Raw genomic sequence first — 23942 nt, forward strand, 5'->3', positions numbered from 1 at the left:
GCATAACTTGGTCGACTACCCCTCTTAGTTACACAAAGAGAAGACCAGGGAAAATACACAGCTTTGAACACTCTACCAAGAAGAGAGCTTGGATTATGTTGGATTCTCCACCAATTCTTTCCCACAAGGGCTGTATTAAAAGCCTTGAAATCTCGAAACCCAATGCCACCGAAAAACTTTGAATAACAAAGAGCATCCCACTTAAGCCAATGAATGCCACGTCATGAAGCATATGCACTCGAATAAAATTTTCTAATCATACGCTCTATATCTACGCATAAACCATTAGACAACATAAAATATGACATAACATAGGAAGGAATTGCTTGTGCAACAACATTAATATGAACTTCTCTACCCATCCAGGAGAGTGTATGTTCCTTTTACCCTTTAAGTTTCTTCCACACTCTCTCTTTGACAAAATTGAATATCTGAGTTTTCAACTTACCAATAATGGTTGGAAGACCCAAATACTTGTTATAGCTTTCCACCGCCTTAACACCCAAAAGCCTTTGTAGTTCATTGAAGCGATGACTAAACACATTTCGACTGCAGGAAAGCATAGATTTGTCAAAGTTAGTGACCTGACTAGAAACCTTCTCATATGAGCCAAGAATACCATTAATGCATTCTGCCTCATCAAGAGAAGCTTTGGCAAAAACAACACTATTATCTGCAAAAAGAAGATGTGAGATTACTAGAGCAGAGCGAAAAATTTTAATACCAGATAAGCTTGAGTGTTCTATCTCCCTCTGAATCAAGGCAGAAAAAAACTCACCTCACAAAATAAATAAATATGGAGATAAAGGATCTCACTGTCTCAACCCCTTGCCTAGGTCAAAGGGCACCTGAGGATTACCATTCAACATGACTTGGAATAGTACCGAGGAGACACAATTCATAATCAGGCTCACCCAAGTTTGGGGGAGGGGAACCCATGTTTGTAAGAATACTTTGAAGGAACGACCATTCGATCCTATCATAGGCTTTTGACATATCAAGTTTCAAAGTCATAACACCATTTTGGCCAAAGATCTTTTTTTTTCTTAAAATGAAAGCATTCATATGCAAATTAGGGCATTGTCTGTAATTAAACGACCCGACCCAAAGGCACTCTAACGCCACCTATAATATCACGTAAACAAAACATATTTAATTCACAAAAAATAGAAATCTTGGCATATATGATTATGAAGAGAGAGAACGTAGTACTTGTTAGTACAAAATTCCGTTATCTTTTCACTTTTCAGTTCCCATCTAGTTGGGGTTACACATGAATCTATGCAAGTCTCCATAACTCAATTTGATAAGTGTGTGCAAAATTTAAGCACGTGAATGAACATGCCTGATAGAAAGGGAAAAGGGGAAAGAAACCCATACCTCTTCTATCTACTTGTTCTCTTCTATTCACTCTCAATTCAATCCATCCTCTAAAATTTGTTTAGGGTTTTGTTCTTAAATTCCCCAATTCCATCAAACCTAAGAAAAATTCTTCATCAATTCACACTGAAAAAGTCAAAGCTGCAAACTTTGGGTCACAATTCCATTGAATCTACGAAAAATTCTTCGATTCACAGATACCCATTTGCAGAATTCCACTGAAAAAACTCAAAGTTGCAAACTTTGGGTCTTTCAGCAATGCTTGCCGCTGCAGCTTCTGCTTCTAGGCACCTTCTTCAACGCGATGCCAGACCCAACAATCGAGTTCGATCGCTTCTAAGTGCTTCTGGCATCACCACCACCAGCTGCTACCAATTTCGCAGTGCAAGAGGTTACAGTTATGGAACCAGTTTGAGTAACCGCCAATCCAGAACATGCCCAAGTTTGCTTTTTACTGTAAAGGGGTTTCTCTCTGATTCTCCATCTTCTTCTGGAAGAGTAACTAGGCCTTACTTACTACAATCTGTGAGTTCAAATGCTTAACTTGGTTTTTTCTTTTTTTTTTTGAATTTTGTTTGGGATGATTGTTTCCATGTTTTGTTTGTGATTGGTTTTAATTCAATGGTTTTGATGCTGATTGTGTTTGTTTGGGAATTGTGTGGAGCAGAGTTCGACGGTAGACGGGCGAGGATTTTTCTCAACTTCTTCAAGTAAACCTGATGATGGAAGCCAGAGCCAAAAGAAGGCTGATTCAGCTGTTGTTAAATCACCTCCAGGGGGACAAATTTCGGATGCGAAGATCATTCGTACGCTTGCCAGTTACCTTTGGATGAAAGATAACCCGGAATTTCGGTTTCGGGTTGTTGCTGCATTGTTTTTACTTGTTGGGGCTAAGGTTAGTGAAATGGTTAATTACTTAGTGGAAAGAAAATTTTGGGTGGGAAAAAGGTGTAAGAGAGAGATAGCAAAACATGTGAAAGGGAGGATGTGATTGGAAATGTGATGGAAGAGATATAGGAAGAAATATGAGGTGGAATATAGGTGTGAGAGAAAAGGATTGTGGAAAGTTAAGAGTTGTTGCTTATTCATTGTGTTGTGTTGTGGTTAACCTGCTGATGCTGATCAGTGAGACGGTGACCCTTGTGATTGGTACTTGTTTTCTGCTGTGCGCACGTCATACCCTCTTTTGCTTTTTCTTTCAGGTTTTGAATGTTCAGGTCCCTTTCCTATTCAAGCTTGCAGTTGATTGGTTGACGGCTGCCACGGGCAATGCTGGTGCTATTGCTTCAAATTCGGCCGCGGTGGCTCTTTTTGCAACCCCTGCGGCGGTGTTAATTGGATATGGGATTGCACGATCAGGAGCTTCTGCTTTCAACGGTATTTATTAATGAAGTGATTGTTATGATACTTATTTTGTCCTCCTGTTGAACTTAGTCATGGCGTTAGCACTAGCAGGCTTTGTAATTCTAAATTCTAGGCTTCTTAAAGGACACACTTCTTTTATCTACATTTTATGCCCATAGGATCCATATTTATGTTAAAGATTTAACTTCCACTCTTTTGGATAGACTGAAGGTAAATAAGTATTATTAAGGGTCAGAAGTCTAAGAGCCAGGTATGGTATATCCTCTAAGAGCTAAAATGAACTAATGTAAAACACGCAACAAAAGAAAAGAAACAGTGTAAATAGGAGAAAGCACGATGCCCAAACCCTGTTCAGATTGGACATGGCAATACCCTTGCAACAACCATAGGCAGAATAGTATAGAGAATGGGAAAGAAATACCTTTAAGGATGTCAAGCCTCAAATAGTTTTTGAGCCGTCTAAGCTCATCACTAGCCCTAGCTGCTTGTGTCCTCTGTCAGACATTTGCATAATGTCCTTGATGCAGTTACTTTTATGTTTGTTTCTTTGAAAACAAACATAGTTTTTGTGATCCATTTTGTTAATTTTTAATTTTTGGATTCAACTAATTATGGCAGAACTGCGGAATGCATTATTTTCTAAGGTAGCACTCCGAACAATTCGATTGGTATCAAGAAAGGTATGCTGCTTTCATTGTTTCAGTGTATCTTAGAAGGAAAAATATTTTCAGTTCATATGTTTGTATCAATAAGTTACTCAGTTTTTAGATTATATTCCTATTTCAATTTCTATTAGTTTGAGTGTTTATTCCCCTCCTTTTCATAATCATATCTTGGTTGTATGATGTTAAAAATAGTCAATTTATGTTAGTATCTGACTATTGCAGGTCTTCTCACATTTGCATGAGCTTGACCTTCGGTATCATCTAAGGTATGGCTTTTGTATTAATATGTACATGTATCTATAAGGAGAGATGACGTTACATTGGTGTAAAACTTCAGTAGTCATACAACATTCATTCACCCTTTACCTTATGATTGTATTCTAAAATCTACACATGGACTGAAAGTTATTGTCATATACATCATATCAATAAAATTTTACATCAATTCAAAGCTATTTAATTCGTCATTGAGTTACATCAAAGATTAACATCATAGCAGACATTTTGAAATATATGAAATGAGAACCATTTGATCATAGCCTTATTGTTGTTTAAATTTTGCCAGATTTGACACAAATAGTCGAGGTGATGAATAGTTATAATTGAACGGTTGGATCAACAAAAATCATATTGTATTCATGTTGGAAGGATACTAAAGTCTTACACCTACGTAAGCCTTCTATAGAACTAAATGGACAAGTGCACACAGTGTATTTTTTAAGTATCGGCAGGAGGCCCTTGGGGGTTTCCCTAGGATACCCCGCATAATTGAGGAGAAGAAAATAAGCAAACTCCAGGGTTGATTGACATAGGGAGTTTGTGGTTGGTGAAGAGACTTTTAGAATTTGTGAGGAGTCTAGAATTCTAGTCAGAAAGCTAAAGAGCCTTCAATAGGAACCTTATCTTTCGTATGTATACCAATGCAACTCAAGTTTGATCATCTTTTAATATCTACTTCAAGAAAGTTTAGAAAATTCAGACTGAGTACTATATATCATTCTTCGTAGTATAGAACCATAGTTTACAGTTTACCTTAATTTTCGGGGTGGCATGGGCTTTAACTTTTAACTGTTGTCAAATGATCATGACCAATGTTTTTAATCGTAGACTTGCATTGTTCTACGACCCTGCAACCTCCAAGTGAGCTGAGTTGCTTGCGTAATTAGGTCAAATCGCTTATTCAGGTCGGGAAACTGTAAAATCGTGTACAACATTGCAATTTTGGTTGGTGAAGAGACTTTTAGAATTTGTGAGGAGTCTAGAATTCTAGTCAGAAAGCTAAAGAGCCTTCAATAGGAACCTTATCTTTCGTATGTATACCAATGCAACTCAAGTTTGATCATCTTTTAATATCTACTTCAAGAAAGTTTAGAAAATTCAGACTGAGTACTATATATCATTCTTCGTAGTATAGAACCATAGTTTACAGTTTACCTTAATTTTCGGGATGGCATGGGCTTTAACTTTTAACTGTTGTCAAATGATCATGACCAATGTTTTTAATCGTAGACTTGCATTGTTCTACGACCCTGCAACCTCCAAGTGAGCTGAGTTGCTTGCGTAATTAGGTCAAATCGCTTATTCAGGTCGGGAAACTGTAAAATCGTGTACAACATTGCAATTTTGGACAGCGAGGGTTTTCGGGTATGATTTTACATCTGGTTCAAATACGAAAAAAATTATAGGGTTTTCTTCCCCTCAATCGATCTCACCCATTCTAAATCGCTGATGACCTTGTTCATCTTCGTCCCAACGAGCCCTCACTCTCTCGGTCCTCTCTCTGTAGTCTCATTCATTCTTTGTTTGACACTTCAACCTCTTTCATTCTGCGGTCTCACGATGCTTCTGATAGGGGTCGGCCCCTTATTACCAGAGTTTATCAGCGCAGGATGCTGAATACAAGCCAAGGAGATACGACCACCCGGTGGTGGCGCGACAGAGGATGGAGCGGAGGTGCAACCAGGGGATGTGAGGGTTGCGCAGGGTAGTTATTAGTAGTTAGGAAGTTATTATTTAAGTTTTAGTTGGGTAGTTTTATTATTACAGCAGTTATTAACCGTTATAGTTTGAATTTAAATTAGATAGCAACAATTATATATTAGGGGTTGGGTCTGAACAGAAGGGCATTCCGAAATTGGGAATAGTTAATGACTTAATGTGGAGAGAGCAGGCTCTCAAAATCCTACAGCCTTGTAATTCACTCGGTAGATATATAAACAAAAAAACAAAAAACAAAAAACAAGAAAAGTCGTAGGCTAGGACTCAGATGAATGAGGACAAGCCCAAGCAAAAGCAAGACGTGAAAGTTGAAACTCAGAAAAAGGAGTAAAAGCCCAAGCAAAGCACGTTGTAAGGCCTTTGAGACTCAAATGAAGGAGTAAAATCCCAGACAAAAAAATAAAAATAAGAATGGGCTCAAAAAAAAAAAATAAAGAGGAAAAAATGGAGTCACACTTGTGTTAGAATATAATATAAAACCATTTATGTAGCCCTTACCCAACAGCTTAAGCTTTTGGGATTAAGTGGTTGTTTGACATGGTATCAGAGCCTCTATGGTCGAGAGGTCTAGAGTTCGATCCTTGCTTCCCTCACTTTCTAGTTTCTAATTAAAAGAAGTGGAATTTAGTTAAGCACATGGTAGGTGGGCCTGTGCATTTATCCACGCTTCAAGCCCAAAGGGCTCTTGCGTGAGGGGGCGGGTTAGAATATAATATAAAACCATTCATGTAGCCCTTACCCAACAGCTTAAGCTTTTGGGATTAAGTGGTTGTTTGACAACTTGAAGGGGGAATGTTGGAGTACAAGTGTGACTAAAGAAGTCCCACATTGGGTAGAAAAGTAAAGGTTCGATAGTATATAAGTGAAAGGATCCACTTACCCATTGTCTTAGGGTTTTGTGGTGAAAGTATGTGGATGATGTCCAAATCTCTAATACTACTAACCCAACGTGGATGTGATCTCCTCAACCTATCTCGCTCTCCGCTCGACAGGAACTTAAATTCTAATAAGATGCATATTTAAAGATATTATTCAATATAGTAATTAGATGTTTATTAAAAAAGCATATAAAAGAAGAAAGATGGATACTTATGAGACTATTGAATGTAGTAATTACTAATTAGGATAGAACTATTAAAGATATTTTTCAATATAGTAATTAGGAGTGAATAATTCTTGAATAGAATTATTATACGTAAATCTTGTTAAATAAAGTAATTTGTAAATAATCATTCCAGAGCTGTAAGTAGATACTATAAAATATTGTAATTAGGAAAAATCAATCTATAATGAAATTAGTATTTTTAGGAATAGGACAAAATAAAAGAATTTGGAAAAGATAGCATGTTATAAATAAAAGATGGGAAGAGAGTGAAACTATATATGTATTTGAGAGGAATCAGAGGCCTTTGGGCAAAGTGGTGCAGATTCTCCTTGATCTGCAGTGCTGTAACCCGGGGACATTTTCCCTATTATTTCTAGTAAAATACCATGCTATTTCTAGAACCTTGTCTCTGGCTTCTTAGAATTCAGGTTACACCTAACTCTAGCCCAAAAGTTAGCTCAGGGGTGAGGATTGCTGTACCCTTTTTAAAGGCTACTTCGGTCATATCTCTAGTCAATGTGTGACCTTAACACTGCTTCGAGAATGCCAACCATTCATCACTGGGAAATGTGTAAACTTATTTAAATGTGAACTTGTATTGACTGAACGATCAAAGCTATGATAGATTAACCTCTAGTTATGCTTCTCTCTTTCTTCATTATGACTAAAACTCTACATTGCTGTTTCAATGTGTATGATTCTTATCTAGTTTTTGTTTTTCTAGTCGAGAAACTGGTGGATTAAGTCGAATAATTGATCGTGGTAGCCGTGCAATAAATTTCATTCTCTCCTCTATGGTGTTCAATGTAGCACCCACCATATTAGAGGTACGCCTCGGTTACTCTCGTGTTTCTTAGCTCTATGATGTATTCTCCTATGTTGGTCAGTATTAAGCACAGAAGACCATAAGTAGTAGCTGCATTTTCACCTTTGATTTTACTTTAACGAATTGAAAATTATTTTGTCATCCCAACTCTTGCTTCTTTGTTCTTGAACAACGTCAGCAGATTTAACATGTATCCATCCAGATATCTATGGTATCAGGTATACTGGCTTACAATTTCGGAGCTCCTTTTGCTTGGATTACTTCCCTATCAGTTGCTGCTTATATTATTTTTACACTGACTATCACTCAGGTACCAATACCATGCCTTCAACAGTTAATTTATCTAGATATCTAATGTATTTATGTTTGTAATGGTTCTATAATTGCCAATTTTCATTGTTGTTCTTGTCAGTCATATGTTCATGGCATTGTGGCAGACTTTACATTATTTCACATTTTGTACATTTAGCCATTTGATTTGTGGAGGTTAAAATGGTCAGGATCCTGGTATGCAAATGTTAAGACATTTTTTAACCCTTGAATTATGTACGGAGGAGTGAGATTGGTTAAAAAGGGAAATCCTTTTAAAAGGACCATTGTTCACCAAATATAAGCTAATGCTAAAGTCTTATCCCAAATCAGCTACTGAGCCAAAAAAACATTTGTAAAAATAATGAATTTTATGCTCCAACCAATTGCACCTGGTAGTGGCCTGGATTGCACATTGCCAAGAAAAGTTAACATTTTTTGTCTTACTACTACCAAAAGCACTTAATAAATTTTAGAAAATTTCCTATTTCCCCTTGTATGAAAACAGTTTCAGTTCTCAATAACAAAAACAATATCTGTTACTGGTCAACTGATATGGTTGGATAAATGGACTTTAGTATGATAAGTAAACCAGTTGAAATTCATTGTAGATTGGGTTATTAGGGTGTCTCATTCATTGTCTCTTACATTTCCTGTCTTTTTCAGTGGAGGACTAAATTCAGGAAAGCCATGAATAAAGCTGATAATGATGCCACTACAAGGGTTGTTGATTCACTTATTAATTATGAGGTGAGCATTTCAGTCACTAATGCCTGTGTTTTGATTTATTTATGCTGTTTAATGTTTTCTTTATTTTGTTGTCTTTGTCACAATAAAAAAAAATTGAAAGGAATGATGCTGGAAACTATTCACTAAGTCAAATTTGTACATAAGTGAAGAAGGCCTAACTTAACCCAAAAGCTAGCTCAAGAGTTAAGGTTTGCACAACCATATATAAGCAATTGCTTGGCCACATCTCTAGCCAATGTGGGACTCTAACACACCCCCTCACGCCCAGTGTAGAACATCTGGAGCGTGGAATGAAACGGGTGGCCCAAATATGGGAGGTCTCCACAACAAATGGATCTAGGATAGGGGTCCAGGCCCATGGTCAAACAACCATCGGCTCTAATACCATGAAGAAGGCCTAACTTAACCCAAAAGCTAGCTCAAGAGTTAAGGTTTGCACAACCATATATAAGCAATTGCTTGGCCACATCTCTAGCCAATGTGGGACTCTAACAATAAGTAATTTACGATTTATAGGTTTTGTCCTGACAAAAGGGAAAATGCCCAATGAACGAATATCTGTTGTCCTCAGCTTGCTAGTAAGATTCTGGAAGTGCTCAGTTGATAACCCTCTAGTTAATATATCGACCAGTGTCAAAAAGGAATATTTGCTGTTGTTATCAAACCACTATGTAATTTCTTCTAAACAAAGTCAGTTTTGTCCTGTGATGTGAAACTAGATTTGAGAAATGCTCATAAATGATTTATTGTCAGAAAACAATTTTAGAGGATCTTCGCACGTTATCTTCCAAGTCATCTAATACAACTTTTATCCATAATAGCTCACATAATACTCCTCCATGTTACCAAATTTCCACCTGAAAACATACAATAACCTGATGTTGATCTTGTATTGATGATTGAACCAAACAGTCTTAGAGATAAAATCCAGTAGTACAACTGATTCTAACTAAACACTATTACATCCGATACTATATCATATATCCCTCACACTCAGAGGCTCAATGGTGTACTTGTCAGCAACCCAGAGTTTGTCCTCGAGAAACTGAAAGTTTGTGAAAGAAAAAGGCTTTGTCTGAAATCTGAATATGATCAGTAGAAGGAATATGATTTAGATGAAGTTTGTTAGAGTTGAAGTTACGCTTATAACTGAAGCCACATCTATAAATACTTTGTATTTCTTCATTTTAGATCAATGAAAGAATCTCTCATAATTCTGCTCATATCAAATCTCAATAATACAGCATGAATACAAATACATTATTTACAAATTACAACAGTCGCCACTGTATGATGATTTTTTTTGGTCTTCTTTTACAGACTGTCAAATATTTCAATAATGAAGTTTATGAAGCTGATAAGTATGACAAGTACCTAGAGAGTAAGTAATTGATCTTGTGGTGATTGACCAAGTAGAGTTTGAGTTCTTTTAAATAGCATAGTTGAAAAGCTTGGGTAAGCAAAGCGATATGTCTCCTTTTCTATAATTTTATATACATTGCTGTTGGAATGAAATTGGGATGGTATCAAGCAATAAATGGTAATTAGTATATGTAAATTCTGTACAACTTAATTTATCTTTTAAATTAAAAATATTAATAATGCTGTTGGCCTTTTTTTTTCTAGAACGAGAATCAGTTTAGTTTCTTCGTGTCTTGGAATTTCTTGTAAGTTGACTTTCACTAAAAAATGGTCTACCTTCAATTACAATTATCTTGTGTAGAAAAATTGATAAGTCACTAAGTCAGTTCAAAGTACATTTTGAAGCCAAGCTATGCGTTTTCATGTCTCACCGGTGTCGTGTAAAGATGAATTCTCTGTGCCTGTGTTACATTTTTTAAATCACATTTAGGAATTCAATATGTATAAAAAATATATAATCTGTTAAGACTTAAGATAAAATCAGAATGAGAAAAAGGCGAGAGAATCAGATTTTGAGAAGATGAACAAATCTGTATTTTTCCTTATTATTTTGATTTACAAGATGTAGCTCTTATATAGAAGAGCTGAATGAATTGCTTACTTGAGAAGCTAACTAATCTGTTAGGAAACTACATTAACCACCTCTAACAGATATTTCAACTAAGCACAGCTGGCTATACAGTGGGCATAGCAGACTGATACAATTCAGAGCTGGCACAACAGAATAATACAGAGCTTACAAGCTAGGTTAACATAACAGTCGATCATATATACACTAACATTTCCCCTCAAACTCAAGGAGGTATGACAAATGAAAATTTGTCAACCACACTGACACTGAGGCAGGTTGTCTAATTTCATTTAGGCTTTTTCTCATATCTTAGTCTAATTTGTCGGTAATACTTTAGTTCTTATCTTCGAAATTCGAATATCTTATTTCATCAACAGAAATACAATTATGGCAGGTTGTCTAATTTCATTTAAGCTTTTTTTCAGTTTTTTTTTTAGGTTTTTTTTTGTATAATTGACTGCTGGTGTTTGTGTTTTTGTAATCTTATTGTACAGGGTATGAGGATGCTGCTCTGAAAACCCAACGCAGTCTTGCTTTGTTGAACTTTGGTCAAAATATTATATTTAGTACTGCTCTTTCAACAGCAATGGTGCTGTGTTCTCATGGGATCATGAATGGCACGATGACTGTTGGTGATTTGGTAAAGTTTCATCAGATTAAATTCTATGTTCTGTGTTCTGGGTTTGGTTTGGGTAGCTTTGCTGCATTGGTGTTTCTATTTTTTCTTAAATGTTTTCCTTTTTCTTTTGCATTAAGGAGGGTCCCTTATCCTTACATCTCTTTGTAATTATCTTCTGTCTTAATGAATATTTTCTATTTTTAAAATATTAAAATAAAGCATAAATTGTTATATCCATACTTAATAAATATGATCTGAATTATAATCTAAATTCAATGTACAGGTGATGGTGAATGGGCTGCTCTTCCAACTATCTCTTCCTCTCAATTTTCTTGGTAGTGTTTATCGCGAGACTATACAGAGTTTAGTTGACATGAAATCCATGTTTCAGTTACTTGAGGTATAGAACTTCAAAAGATTAACTTGCACTTAAATTCTTAAAGTGTATTGTTTGATTATAAAAATTTTCTTCCACCACTGAATGTACTTGCGTGTGTGAGCATAGTAGACAAATACTATCCTATGAGTTTAAGATGTTTATTACTAGACTTCTTGGTGGCATGGGAATTGGGTTATTGCCTCTTATTTCAATTAGTTTAGTATTATTTCTATGTTTAATGTTGAATATTCTTGGTGAGTTTTGTTCTTTCTAGTAATTAAATTTCTATATTCTTCTGCACTTCACGGAGTTGTTTTTTAAGAAGCATTTTCTCTGTAACCATGTTCATAATCTCTGTAGTCACAAAAATTGAATAATACGAGAATATTATTTACTATTTATCCTGATACACATATTGGTTAGATATATACAAGGAAAACTAGGTAAAATAGGAAATACATGTTAGATCCCATGGTTTTCAGGATTTCCTAATGGAGTGGGAGATACAATTAAATGTGCCTAACTCTAGAAACAAAATCTATTACAGAACATAAAATATTTCCTAGTATAGACAGCTGAATCAGATATGTTCGGTGTCCGATTACTGTTTTCCACATGTATGTGACCTTTATTTGTTCAAAGATATGTTTTCTATGCATGTGATCGTGATTACCAGCAATTTTTGCTACCTGCCTGATTTTGTGATATTGCAAGTTTCTTTTTTCTATAATAATAGTAATAATTATTATTACAGGAAAGAGCCGACATCAGGGACAAAGACAACGCAGAGCCTCTGAGATATAATGGGGGGAGGATCCAATTTGAGAATGTACATTTTAGGTGCATGATGTTCTCTTTACTACATAATGTGCTATCATTCATGTAGACTGACTTTTGGCTAACAACATAATCTTGATATTAATACATGAATTTTCAAGCCCTAGTGTCTAACACATGAATTCCAACACTCCCCCGCATGCTTGAGTGTTTAAGGTTCCAGTAGTTTGTGAATTGCAATGTTCACCTCAAAAATTAAGGTTCCGGTTACACCCTAGATGGATTACTAGAATGAGAACAATCAAGTGAACATAAAGTGACCTTTACTACTAGCTAGTATCATTCTAGTCTCCATGATATTGAAAGCTTTGACTAAAATGTGAGCCTGGAAATCAGTGAGAACTTTTCTTAGAATTTGGGCTGAAGGTGGGGATTGCCCAACCTTTACAAGAACTACCTTGGTCATTTTTAGTCAATGTGGGATCTTAACACACTACCTCATGCTTGGGCTACACATTTGGAGAATATGATTGCTTTTTTGGGAATGCCATGCGGCTCGATTGATATTTTTAATTTCTTATTTTGAGATATCTGCAGTCTGCAGGGTTAGATTGAATACATTATTTTCTCTCTTTAAATAGCTGTGGGTCAAAGATTTCTTGGGTAGCCAGAATGAGTTAGGTTGACTCTTGAATTTGAACATGATGGCTCAATAAAAAATTTAGGATATGTTATGATACTATCTTAGAATTTGGGGTGAGTGAGTCTAACTCAACCCTGAAAGTTAGCTCATCAGTTGAGGATTGTCCATTCTTTGTAAGACTACTTTGGCCATATTTCTAGTGTGTAGTCTGTTGTTATTTGGGGTGTTGTGTTGGAGTGGAAGACCGCAGATTCAAGGGTCTGGATTTGCTCCAAAATTCACTTTACAGTTTTTTGCGCTTATATTTGCTGCTTTCCTTATGGTTGTTTCAACTTTCAAGGGTGTTTCATGTTTGTTATGTAGAGAGATTGATCAGCCTTCTAAACTCTAGACTCTTTTCCATTTAGTTCTTTTCATGTTCTGTTTTGGAAGATATCTTATCCTTAGATGTGCTTTAATCTTTACTCTGGTAAAATTCTTTTTTCCTTAAAAGCTGTCGCATGCTAATAATTTTACAGTGTTTTTAATACTTATGAATTTGGATCGTTAGATAATTTAATATGTCGAGTTATTTAAACCTATTTTTTCTACTGTTAAACTCTCTAAGATATGTAACTGAATTTCATTATTGAAAAGCTAAAGATTACAATGAGTGATCTCAGTATTTATAGAGAATACAAGGCTTGCTAAGCAAGCTACCAACTCTAACAGAATCAGTTATGTGACAGCTGTAATGACAGCTCACATGACAGCTGTATTGACAGCTCATTCTAACAGAATGTAACTAACTCAAATATTAACTATACTACTAACAGTAACTAACTTCTTAATCAGAGTAATGTGTACTCTACTCTAATAGGCCCCCTCAAACTCAAGGTGGGTGAGAAATGGATTTCTCAATCACATTGAGTTTGTCACGAAGAGTTTCAAAACGAAGAGGTGAAAGAGCCTTTGTAAAGAGATCTGCCAGTTGGTCAACTGAAGGAATCTGATGCACAAAAAGAGACTTGTTGAGAACTTTTTCCCTCACAAAGAAGATGTCAAGCTCCATGTGTTTAGTGCGGGTGTGTAGAACTGGATTATGGGTCAAAGCCACTGCACCCATGTTGTCACAAAAGATTTTAGGAGGAGAAAAAGGAATCTGCAACTCCTGCAAAAGTGACTGAACCCACAGTAGCTCAGCAGAGGTATTGGCTAGGCTTCTGTATTCTGCTTCAGTACTGGAACGAGCCACTAAGGTCTGCTTCTTGGAGCTCCAAGACACAAGATTAGGGCCAAAGAAAACACATGATCCTGATGTTGACCTTCTGTCATCAGGATCTGATGCCCAATCAGCATCACAAAAGGCCACTAGAGAAACAGGAGAATGAAGAGAACAAGGCTTAAGATGCAGCCCATGATGAAGAGTACCCTTAAGATACCTTAATATTCTCTTAACAGCCTTCCAATGATCTTCCAATGGCTGACTTAGAAATTGACAAACTTTGTTCACAGCAAAGCTTATCTCAGGTCTGGTTAAGGTGGCATATTGAAGTGCTCCTACAATGGATCTGTAAAGGGTAGGATCAGCAAAGTAATCTGCTCCATATTTGCTCAATTTTGCACCACCAACCATAGGAGTAGAGATGCCCTTGGCTTCTCCCATATCCGCTCTTTCAAGTAGATCAGTGATGTACTTTGTCTGGGTCAACAATAATGACCTGTCCTGAAGATGATGCACCTGAACACCAAGGAAATAATCTAGCAGTCCTAGCTGCTTCAAAGAGAACTCAGAATTGAGATTCTCAACCACTTTCTGCACAAGAGGCAAAGAGTTGCCTGTAATGATAATATCATCTACATAGACTAGGATGTAAATGCAGCAAGTTGCATTGTGGAAAGTGAACAAAGAGGGGTCACACTCACATCTACTAGGTTTGAAGCCATACTTCACAAGAGCTGACTTTAACCTTTCAAACCAAGCTCTAGGGGCCTGTTTGAGGCCATAGAGAGCTTTGTTCAACCTGCAAACAAGTGTCTTATCCTCATTCTGAAACCCAGAAGGTTGTGTCATGTACACCTCCTCCTGAAGTGCACCATTGAGAAAGGCATTATTGACATCAAGTTGATGAATATGCCACTGTTTAGTGATTGCAAGTAATTATATGGATATACCTCGTATGTAAACTTTTCAGTGAGACCTAGATGGAGAGTTAGTAAGATCTAGCCAATAACTAAAATACTCTCATTCATTTTTTTCTAGAAAATAAAAATACCAGTGGCACGAACTGATATCAACTTGGTTAAATCTTTTTAAGAAGTTACAAAATAGGTGGCATGGAAATTTGTATATGATAAAATAGAAAATTTGCACCTCTACTACATGCTAACATGCTGATCAAATATAGCTTTTGAGTTTTGACTAATATTATTGTGATTGTATGTTGATGCATGCTATCACTTCAGTTATCTCACAGAAAGAAAGATACTAGATGGAATATCACTTGTTGTGCCAGCTGGTAAAAGTGTTGCAATTGTTGGGACTAGTGGAAGTGGTAAGGTTCAACATGATGGAATTCTTTATTTTCTTCAATTCATTTATTTTCAAAATTGTCACTTGAATTTTGTTTTCCTGTAATGTTACCCATGATTGGACAGGAAGAATGGAATTTCCTGGATAGATTTTCACCTTTGTCACTTGTCATGAGCTAACTATCCCAAAAGCTTAAGCTGTTGGTTAAGACACATGAATAACCTTATATTATACTTCTAACATGTCCCCTCACACAAGAGCCCATTGGGCTTGAAGTGTAGACAGTGCACAGACCCACCGACCTTGTGCTGAAATTTAACTTTCTATTAGAATAAATTGGGGTTAACAAGTACCGAATTCTAGGCCACTCAGTCATAGAAGCTTTAATGCTAAGTTGTTGGGTGAAGACACGTAAATGGTTTTATATTATACTTCTAACATTATTGTTTTCGAATGATTTCCTCTAGGGTAAATCTTGAGGCTTTTCTAATTAATTGTTGCTGTCTAACAGTGCGTCTCCAGCCATTTCAACAATATCATTCGTTCTAGGATAGGATCTCAATTTGGTTATTATTTTGAGAGTTCATTGCACTGTATTTTGAAGTTAGCTGTTAATTATACTTTTTCTCAGCCATAGCTACTAGCTAGTTGGGTGAATTTCATAATTGCTGCATAGCCAACCTCATTTGAACAGAACCTTCCTTTTTTAAAGGGTTTCCCAATGGTTTAGTGCTTGTAGGATGTGCTGACTTCTAAAACATGGAATTCCTCTGTTGGCAAATGAATAATGGTGCTTTCACACCCCTTTTTGGGGTGGAAAGAGGTGGAAGGAGGAGAGAGATAGGAAGAAAAGAAAAAGTAAGAGAGAGAAAGTATGAGATGTGATAGATGATAAGAGGAGAGAGATAGAAATAAAAATGGGTGGAAATGGGGTGTGAACGTATCATTGTTGGTTTTCAAATATAAATATGGTCTGATGTTGTATTTTCTGACTTGTGAACATTCTCTTCTCTATAAATTTTGTTAACTTCTGACATGATTCTAATGTGTACATGATTGACAGGAAAATCAACCATTCTTAGATTGATATTCAGGTTTTTTGATCCTCATTCTGGAAATGTAAGAAACAATGAGTTTACTCTATAGTGAGTTTAAGCTAAATTTCCATGCTATATGTAACATTAAGTGTTATCCTGTCTCATTTGCACCGAGGGGTGCTTGATTCTCTGACTTGTGTGATGTATGACTCTAAATGTGTTTAACTGTTTTTAGACTTTAATAAATGTTGAAGTTAAAGGGATAGTATTTTAGGCTCAGAAGGAGGAAAAGTAATTTTTAGAATAATAAAATACTATATTGATATAAATGATATGCTGGATGTTATTGCGGAAGAGAAAGAACTAATCCTTTTTTATACTAATACTAGACCCTGAATCCTAAATAATTGAGGAAGATAATTCATGAAATATAAGGGAATCAATCCTAAAAATTGACCTAAGTTACTGTAAATTACTCTAAGACTTGACAATTGAGTGATTAGAATTTTATTCACTGATAATGTGCAAATTACAAGCTCTAATATTTAGAGACCAAGTGACATGAATCTCAACAAATGATAATCAAAGAAAATTATGTCCTAATAATTACGTAATTTGTATAGGAAAAGGAGACTTCACTAGAATGGTCATCAACGGAAATTTCCTAGCAAGCATATTATAACACATCAATAACTAAAAGGCTTAATTGCACTTCTGGTCCCTGATATTAGGCCCTTGTGTGATTTGGGTCCCCTTTGTTTAAAACGAGCGATTTTGGTCCACAAAATTTCAAATTGTGCAATATAACACATAAAGTTAGTATAAGTTAATACAAAAACACATGAAGTAAAAGAGCGAGACAATATCCCAGAAGTTAGAATGAGGCATTATAGACATAATACTAAGGATTACAATGTGATAGAGCCCAAACACGTTGTTTGATTCATGTAACTGACCGTGTTAAGTGACTAATATAAAGCTTGGTTGTTGTTGTTATTGTAAATTGTCATTAGGAATTTAGGATAGCCATTACTCTTCTCTTAAATGATCATTCACACTTGTACTTTACAGATAAAGATTGATGGTCAAGATATTCGGGAGATAACCCTTGAAAGTCTGCGGAAGTCTATTGGTGTTGTTCCACAAGATACTGTACGTTGGAAATATGCTTGTATCTTTAGAATTGTTCATTGGCCATGTTGGATTTTGCAAGTTTTGAAAGCCTGAATGATTATGTGCAGGTACTTTTCAATGATACAATTTTTCACAATATTCATTACGGTCGTCTGTCAGCAACAAAAGAGGAGGTAACTTCCATTTTCCTTATTCACTATGCAAATTTTCATTTCACGGATCCAAGTTATTCTTAGCTCATTACTCTAGACTTGCAGGTCTATGAAGCTGCTCGGCAAGCTTCCATTCATGATACAATCATGAGTTTTCCTCAGCAATATTCAACAGTCGTGGGAGAACGAGGGCTCAAGGTGAAAGAAATTCCCTTTTATTTTAGAACATATTTTATTTTTTTATGCTTTTGGATGATCTTTTTTAAGGGTAAGATATATGGAATTGCAAACCTTAAGTCAAGCTACCGGAACAGGCACTGGCAATGTAGATTTATAGATAAAATCGATTGTCATTAACATATATGATGACATGAAATTTAATATAAAACTGACCCAAAATAGGTTATAATGTTGACACCCCACGTTGGCAGAACTTATAATGGTTTAGGCAATCCTCAGTTCCTTATAATGGTTTAGCCAATCGTCAGTTCCTCGCTTCATGAGCTATCTTTTAGGGTTGAATTAGACGTTAACATGAACTCGAAGATAGTATTAGAGTGTATCCTAGATCTGATGTTGGGCCGCTCACAAGTGTACAAATATAACTTGGCTCCGCGGGTTTCCTAGCACAATCAACCTAGTCTTGTGGCTTAACTAGTGCGATAAAATAATCATTCCTACAATACCCACGTCTAGATGTTGAGTCATGAGAGTGAGTGGAAATTCTCACCGCAGGAGCTAGCTTTTGGCCAAGAGTTAGGCTAGCTAACCCATGGACATAGTCTTGTATCTTATATGTGAGGCATTCTCAAGCCAAAATGAACTCCCATTATAATCACACGGTTTTCTAAGATTTTGTTAATCATTTCAAATTTAAAATATTGTTGTAATAAATGTGTTATTTTCTTCTAATTTAAATAAAACTCTATCTGATTTTGCAAATCTTATTGTTGGATTTTGATATTGATTTTTAGTCAAATTCAAAATATTTTCGTTATAATTATACTATTGCCTTCAAATTCAAATCAAGTTGTCATGAATCAACTAACCTAAAAGATTTAAGTTGTTTAGAGAAGACACAAATAGTTTTATATTATATTTCAAACACGCCCCTCACGCAGAGTCCATTGACCTTAATATATTGGGCATCCATTATGTAAGCTTCCTCTCCGGGTGTGGCTCTTTTGTGGACAATGCGCAAGCTCGCTTATTTTGTGTTCAATTCAACTTTTTATTAGAATAATGAGGACACAAGGATCGAATTTTAGACCACATAGGGCTATGATACAAAGACAAAAACCAACTATCCCAAAAGCTTAAGCTGGTGGGTGTATAAACATGAATAGTTTTATGTTATATTTCTAACAAATCCTATTCAACTTTGCATCTTATTATTGGAGAACTTTGATTTCAATATTTTGAGTATAATTATGATATTGTATTCAGATTCTAATCAAGTCCTATTTTACTGTAAATTAATACAAATTCTTACTTGTCCCATTACTCTCAGTGCATATCATAAGCTAAAGTACTAGTATGTATAACTGATATCCATTGGTTTCTGTTGTCCTGTATGTAGATTTTGATAACCTGGTGGTACCTAGGGAAATGTGACCCTTTTTTTATGCATTGATGAAAATATAAATTTACAAAATCACTCAAATTTTCATGGACTGGCTTTCTTTAACAGTTAAGTGGTGGTGAGAAACAACGGGTTGCCCTAGCTCGTGCATTCTTAAAGTCGCCTGCAATATTGTGAGTACTCTGGTCATATACTATATACTTTTTTGTCGTGTGTGGCTGGCTATTTAACCTTGAAAAATTACTAGTGTTCAGGAGCTTTACAAACTGATTATAGCTGTTATGAATTTTACTTCTTTCTTGTCAAAGATTGAATCTGGCATACCCATTATGATGATTGAATCACATTTCATCGGGAAAACAAGTTGCCAATATAAATGTGTATGTCCAGTTCAATATTTCTCTAATTAAGGGGTTAATTTAGGCAGTTATAACTGTAATTGATATTGTACAAGGATAAACACATGCATGTGTACACTGATTAGTTACAGAGTTCCAGCTATTTTTTTCTATTTAGAAGATGACATCAGAGCCAGGATGACCAAATAGTTAAGAATTGATCCTTTCCCCATTTTTCATAAACAATTTAACCTTCATCTCAATGTGAAGTAGGCATATCACATGTGTGTTAAAGGTCTCTTGTGTGAGGGGGTATGCTGGTCTGTTAGATATATATACTCGTCCCTTGGCATTGCACTAGTTTGTTGCATTTTCTTGGAGCCAAAAGCTCTGCATTTTTATCGTAGTTCATTTTTCACTGAACTTACCTTGGAATGGGATTATGTAATTTTTGGTTTTATAGCTGTTGAATATCTGTTTAGATTTAGTTTACTATTAGTATTATCTCATTGAGATATAGTTTAGATTTGTTTCTCTATTTTAGATTAGTATCTATTTAAATAGAGATAATATCTATTTAAATAGAGATAATATCTATTTAAATAGAGATAGGTTTAGATAGATTTAGTTTCTTTTTATCTCTTTGTTAGTCTATATATATTGTAGTTTTCAGTCAAGTATTAATCAATGAAATACACAATAATTATTTTATCAAATTCAAGTTGGTATCAGAGCGAGTTTCGATCCTACCGCTGTGAGGGGGCTCCTCCCCCGTGAGCCCCCTCATGGTGACCTTCCAAATCTCTTTGGATTATTTTCACTCGTCCTGTGCTTCCGCGCTTGTTCGTTCTAGCCTTTTCTTACGGCCTCGTTTCTTTCTGATTATGGTCCCCTTTGTCTTGGAACCCTATTGACCCTTGTTTCTTAATACTTAAAACAACCGCGCCTTCTTCTTCGGCGCGTGAAGGTAACGCACAAACCTGAACTCGACGCGACGACCACATACATGTTCGTCCGTTGTAGTATAGTTGGTCAGGATATTTGGCTCTCCCTCCTGGTTCTGTTCCAGATGTTGTTTTCTCCAGATTTTCCTTCCTTTAATGCAGTTGCGTGATTGGAAGAAATTGTGGGAATTGATTCAACAATTGTTTACTCAAGAATTCTTGATTGGAATGACATAATAATTCTTCACTGCCAGCGAGAGTATTGGTTACATGAAGTGGAAATATGGAATGCCAATGCGTTGGGATGGTGATATTGGAAGTTTCTGATGATGCCAGAATGAAGCAGTACCATGTGGCTCTTTGGTCCAATCCAGTTCTCAATTAGTGTGTTGGGTTGTTCTAGTTTCTTGTTTTTGGTTTCTTGGTTTTGGTTGGCACAGTGTGGTTTTGGAGTTGGAAAAGATTTTTGCTCTCTATTAAAGTGGAGAATTGGTTTTGCATTGTGTGGTTTGTTGGTGTATAAATTTTGGACTATTTTTGGGAATATCTCTCTCCGGCAGCAGCTGCTTCTCAAGTTAATTATATTTGTTAAAAGCTATGCATATGACATATATGCGCTAGCTTGAGGGGAAGATCTGAATATTGTTAAATCTTAATTATATTTGTTACAAGCTATGCATATGACATATATGCTATAGTTTGAAGGGAAGTGTTGGATATTGCTAAATATCCTAATAGAGACCACAGTCAACCACCGCCGACAATCGTTATCCTTGTTGCTGGTTTGGTGGAGGGTGTATTCAAGAAGTGTTTGGTTGGATCTAATTGTATTGCGCTGCATTGTTCTCGCTGGTCCTATTTGTGTTTCGGCCAGGTTTGGTTTTTAAGGTCCTCTATTTGACGTGTGTTGTGGCGCCACCGTTAATGGTCGTCTGGTCTTCCTCTTCCAGTTTGGTTTGTGGGTCTGCTGTGTTTTCTCATCTGCGATGTTTCTTGCTGTTTGAGTTCTTAGTTTGCGTCTCATGGTTCGTGATGCTCTTATTATATTGATCTTGGCTGACTTTATGCAATTTGGTTTTGTTTGGTTTTGAAGGTGACAGTTCGTTTGTTTTGTCTCGATTGTTTGGTTTTCTGGTTTTAGGGCTTCAGCTGCAAGTTGCGCTGGCCCACTCTCTAGTTGAGAGTTATTGGTTTTGGTTTTAGGGCTCTAGCTGCGAGTTGCGCTGGCTCGCTCTCTAATGTTTGAGAGTTGTTTGTGTCAAAGTTGACACCATTGTTTGTTTTAGAAGCCATCAATCGATCGACCTCAAGTATGTTTTATTTCTGTGTGGTTGTTGTTGGTGAGTTGTTGCTTCAGCCTTGTTTTGTTTTCGGGCGTATTGTTGCTGGTTTTTCGCCCTTGTTTGCTGACTCAGCTACCCTACGACACTCCAGAAGAATTGGTTTTTGTCTTGCATCAATTTCAGCCAGATCAAGTATGAGAAGTTGTCTTTTGCCTGCCCATGGATTTAGCAGAAGTTCGAAAGATTATTCAATTTGAAGTATGAGAAGTTGGCTTTTATCGCCATGGATTTACTAGAAGTTTGAAAGGTTATTCAATTCAGAAATTCGCCAAGACTGTCATTATTAAGGGATATCTATTAAGATAATTTTTTTCTTGGGTTCGATTTGTTACAAGCTTAAAGCTAAGTAAGCTTTAGCTTGAGGGGGAGTGTTGAATATCTGTTTAGATTTAGTTTACTATTAGTATTATCTCATTGAGATATAGTTTAGATTTGTTTCTCTATTTTAGATTAGTATCTATTTAAATAGAGATAATATCTATTTAAATAGAGATAATATCTATTTAAATAGAGATAGGTTTAGATAGATTTAGTTTCTTTTTATCTCTTTGTTAGTCTATATATATTGTAGTTTTCAGTCAAGTATTAATCAATGAAATACACAATAATTATTTTATCAAATTCAAGTATAGCGTTCAACTAATGTCTGTTTGAAACGACCACTTTTATCAACATGTCCCATTTTATTAGCACACGGGTTTATGCAAGTATTTTGGAGAACTTTTGTAAATAGCTTATGACTAGGGTCAGATTTGTTTATGAATAAGAGCTTATGCTTACCCAAACGCGCCCTAAATATTTCTGGTGTTTCAATATTGTAATTTCTTGCCCGTCTTTGTTCTGTCTTCTCTTAGGTTGTGTGATGAAGCTACAAGTGCCCTTGACAGCACTACAGAAGCAGAGATTTTAAGCGCATTAAAGTCACTAGCTAATGATCGAACTTCCATATTCGTTGCTCACAGGCTTACCACTGCAATGCAGTGTGATGAGGTAACCTTTCTCTATCTAGGTTCATGTCCTTCAACATTAAACAATACTGAGTTTCCTGTATTTTATATATATGTCTAGCTATAGTTTACATATTTATGATACTTATTACAAAATTTACATGAAGTTTGCATAAATTGGTCCAGAATCCAGTTAACTGATTTTGTCTCCAGTAGTAATCTCTATATGTCAGGACAACACATCATCACTGTAAACCAATACACTATGTATAAGTCTCATTTCATAACAGTAGATTTACGATTAACTATTGTAGTTGGTTCAAAAATCCTTGTAATTAACGTTTTGTGATACTTATATGAAGAGTTTTTTTTTGTCAATGTTCAGATCATTGTTTTGGAAAATGGAAAAGTTGTTGAGCAAGGACCACATGAAGAGCTCTTAGCAAATGCGGGAAGATATTCACAACTTTGGGGCCAGCAAAATAACACAGTCGATGCAATTGACACAGCCATCAAAGTGGGAGCATAAAATAATAAATCTTTCCCTTTCTCTTCGTAAGGGTAAGAAATGCATAATACAATGTTAATAGCACATGTATTTAATGACAATTTTGATATTCCAGCTATAAGTTCTCTCTAGCCTCTTGATCCATTTTATATTGTTTACTAGAGTAATTAATGCACATAGATCATATTTTGGGTCAAGCAGCAGGGAGCATCAATTTGTTAACTTTTCTCTGCTCCAGGGAAAATGTGTTATTGGTTTTCCAATGGACATACCAGTTTGAGATGAATGAGCTTATGTATCAACAAGAGTTTGTATTATTGGAACTGGATTATTTGTTGAAGGCGTGTACTATTTGCATAAGTTAAAGCACTTTTATTTAAATAACTAAAAGTGCTTTCTTGTATATGATGCTTAAGCCGGTAACAGTAATTACTTTTATTATGGCTGATTTTTTAATTATTGAAGAAAGGCATAGTTCAGTAATTTAATTCCAGGACTAAGCAGATTGTTTTCTTACCTCGTGATTCAGGAGGAGCTGAATTTGACATAGTAATATGTCTCAATTTCTGTACTGTTGTTTCTATCATCTACTATTAGTTAGTTTAAGGCTCATTTAACAAGCTTTTTTCTGAATTT

At 35.8% G+C, this 23942-nt stretch overlaps 1 protein-coding gene across 3 annotated transcripts; it reads left to right on the plus strand.

Annotated features, from left to right (window-relative positions):
- The first annotated feature begins 1229 nt into the window (after positions 1 to 1229).
- Positions 1230 to 23646, plus strand: LOC130733841 (ABC transporter B family member 25, mitochondrial). 3 transcript variants are annotated; one of them, XM_057586121.1, is made up of 21 exons: positions 1237 to 1905; positions 2048 to 2275; positions 2583 to 2757; positions 3364 to 3425; positions 3633 to 3676; positions 7238 to 7340; positions 7542 to 7649; positions 8315 to 8398; positions 9719 to 9779; positions 10886 to 11031; positions 11294 to 11410; positions 12144 to 12229; positions 15255 to 15343; positions 16385 to 16440; positions 17430 to 17510; positions 17600 to 17665; positions 17750 to 17842; positions 19335 to 19399; positions 22706 to 22841; positions 23184 to 23359; positions 23469 to 23646. In XM_057586121.1, exons 1-20 carry the CDS (start codon positions 1639 to 1641, stop codon positions 23325 to 23327), a joined length of 2211 nt encoding a protein of 736 aa, XP_057442104.1. In that variant the 5' UTR covers positions 1237 to 1638; the 3' UTR covers positions 23328 to 23359; positions 23469 to 23646. The 3 variants fall into 3 exon arrangements, 2 of the variants coding, with proteins under 2 accessions (XP_057442104.1, XP_057442103.1); XM_057586120.1 differs by having other exon boundaries at positions 1238 to 1905; positions 23184 to 23646; XR_009017647.1 differs by lacking the exons at positions 23184 to 23359; positions 23469 to 23646 and having other exon boundaries at positions 1230 to 1905; positions 17742 to 17842; positions 22706 to 22781.
- Positions 23647 to 23942: the final 296 nt, after the last annotated feature.

This window comes from Lotus japonicus, chromosome 1, assembly GCF_012489685.1.
Source record: "Lotus japonicus ecotype B-129 chromosome 1, LjGifu_v1.2".
In the NCBI taxonomy this organism is placed as follows: Eukaryota; Viridiplantae; Streptophyta; class Magnoliopsida; order Fabales; family Fabaceae; genus Lotus; species Lotus japonicus.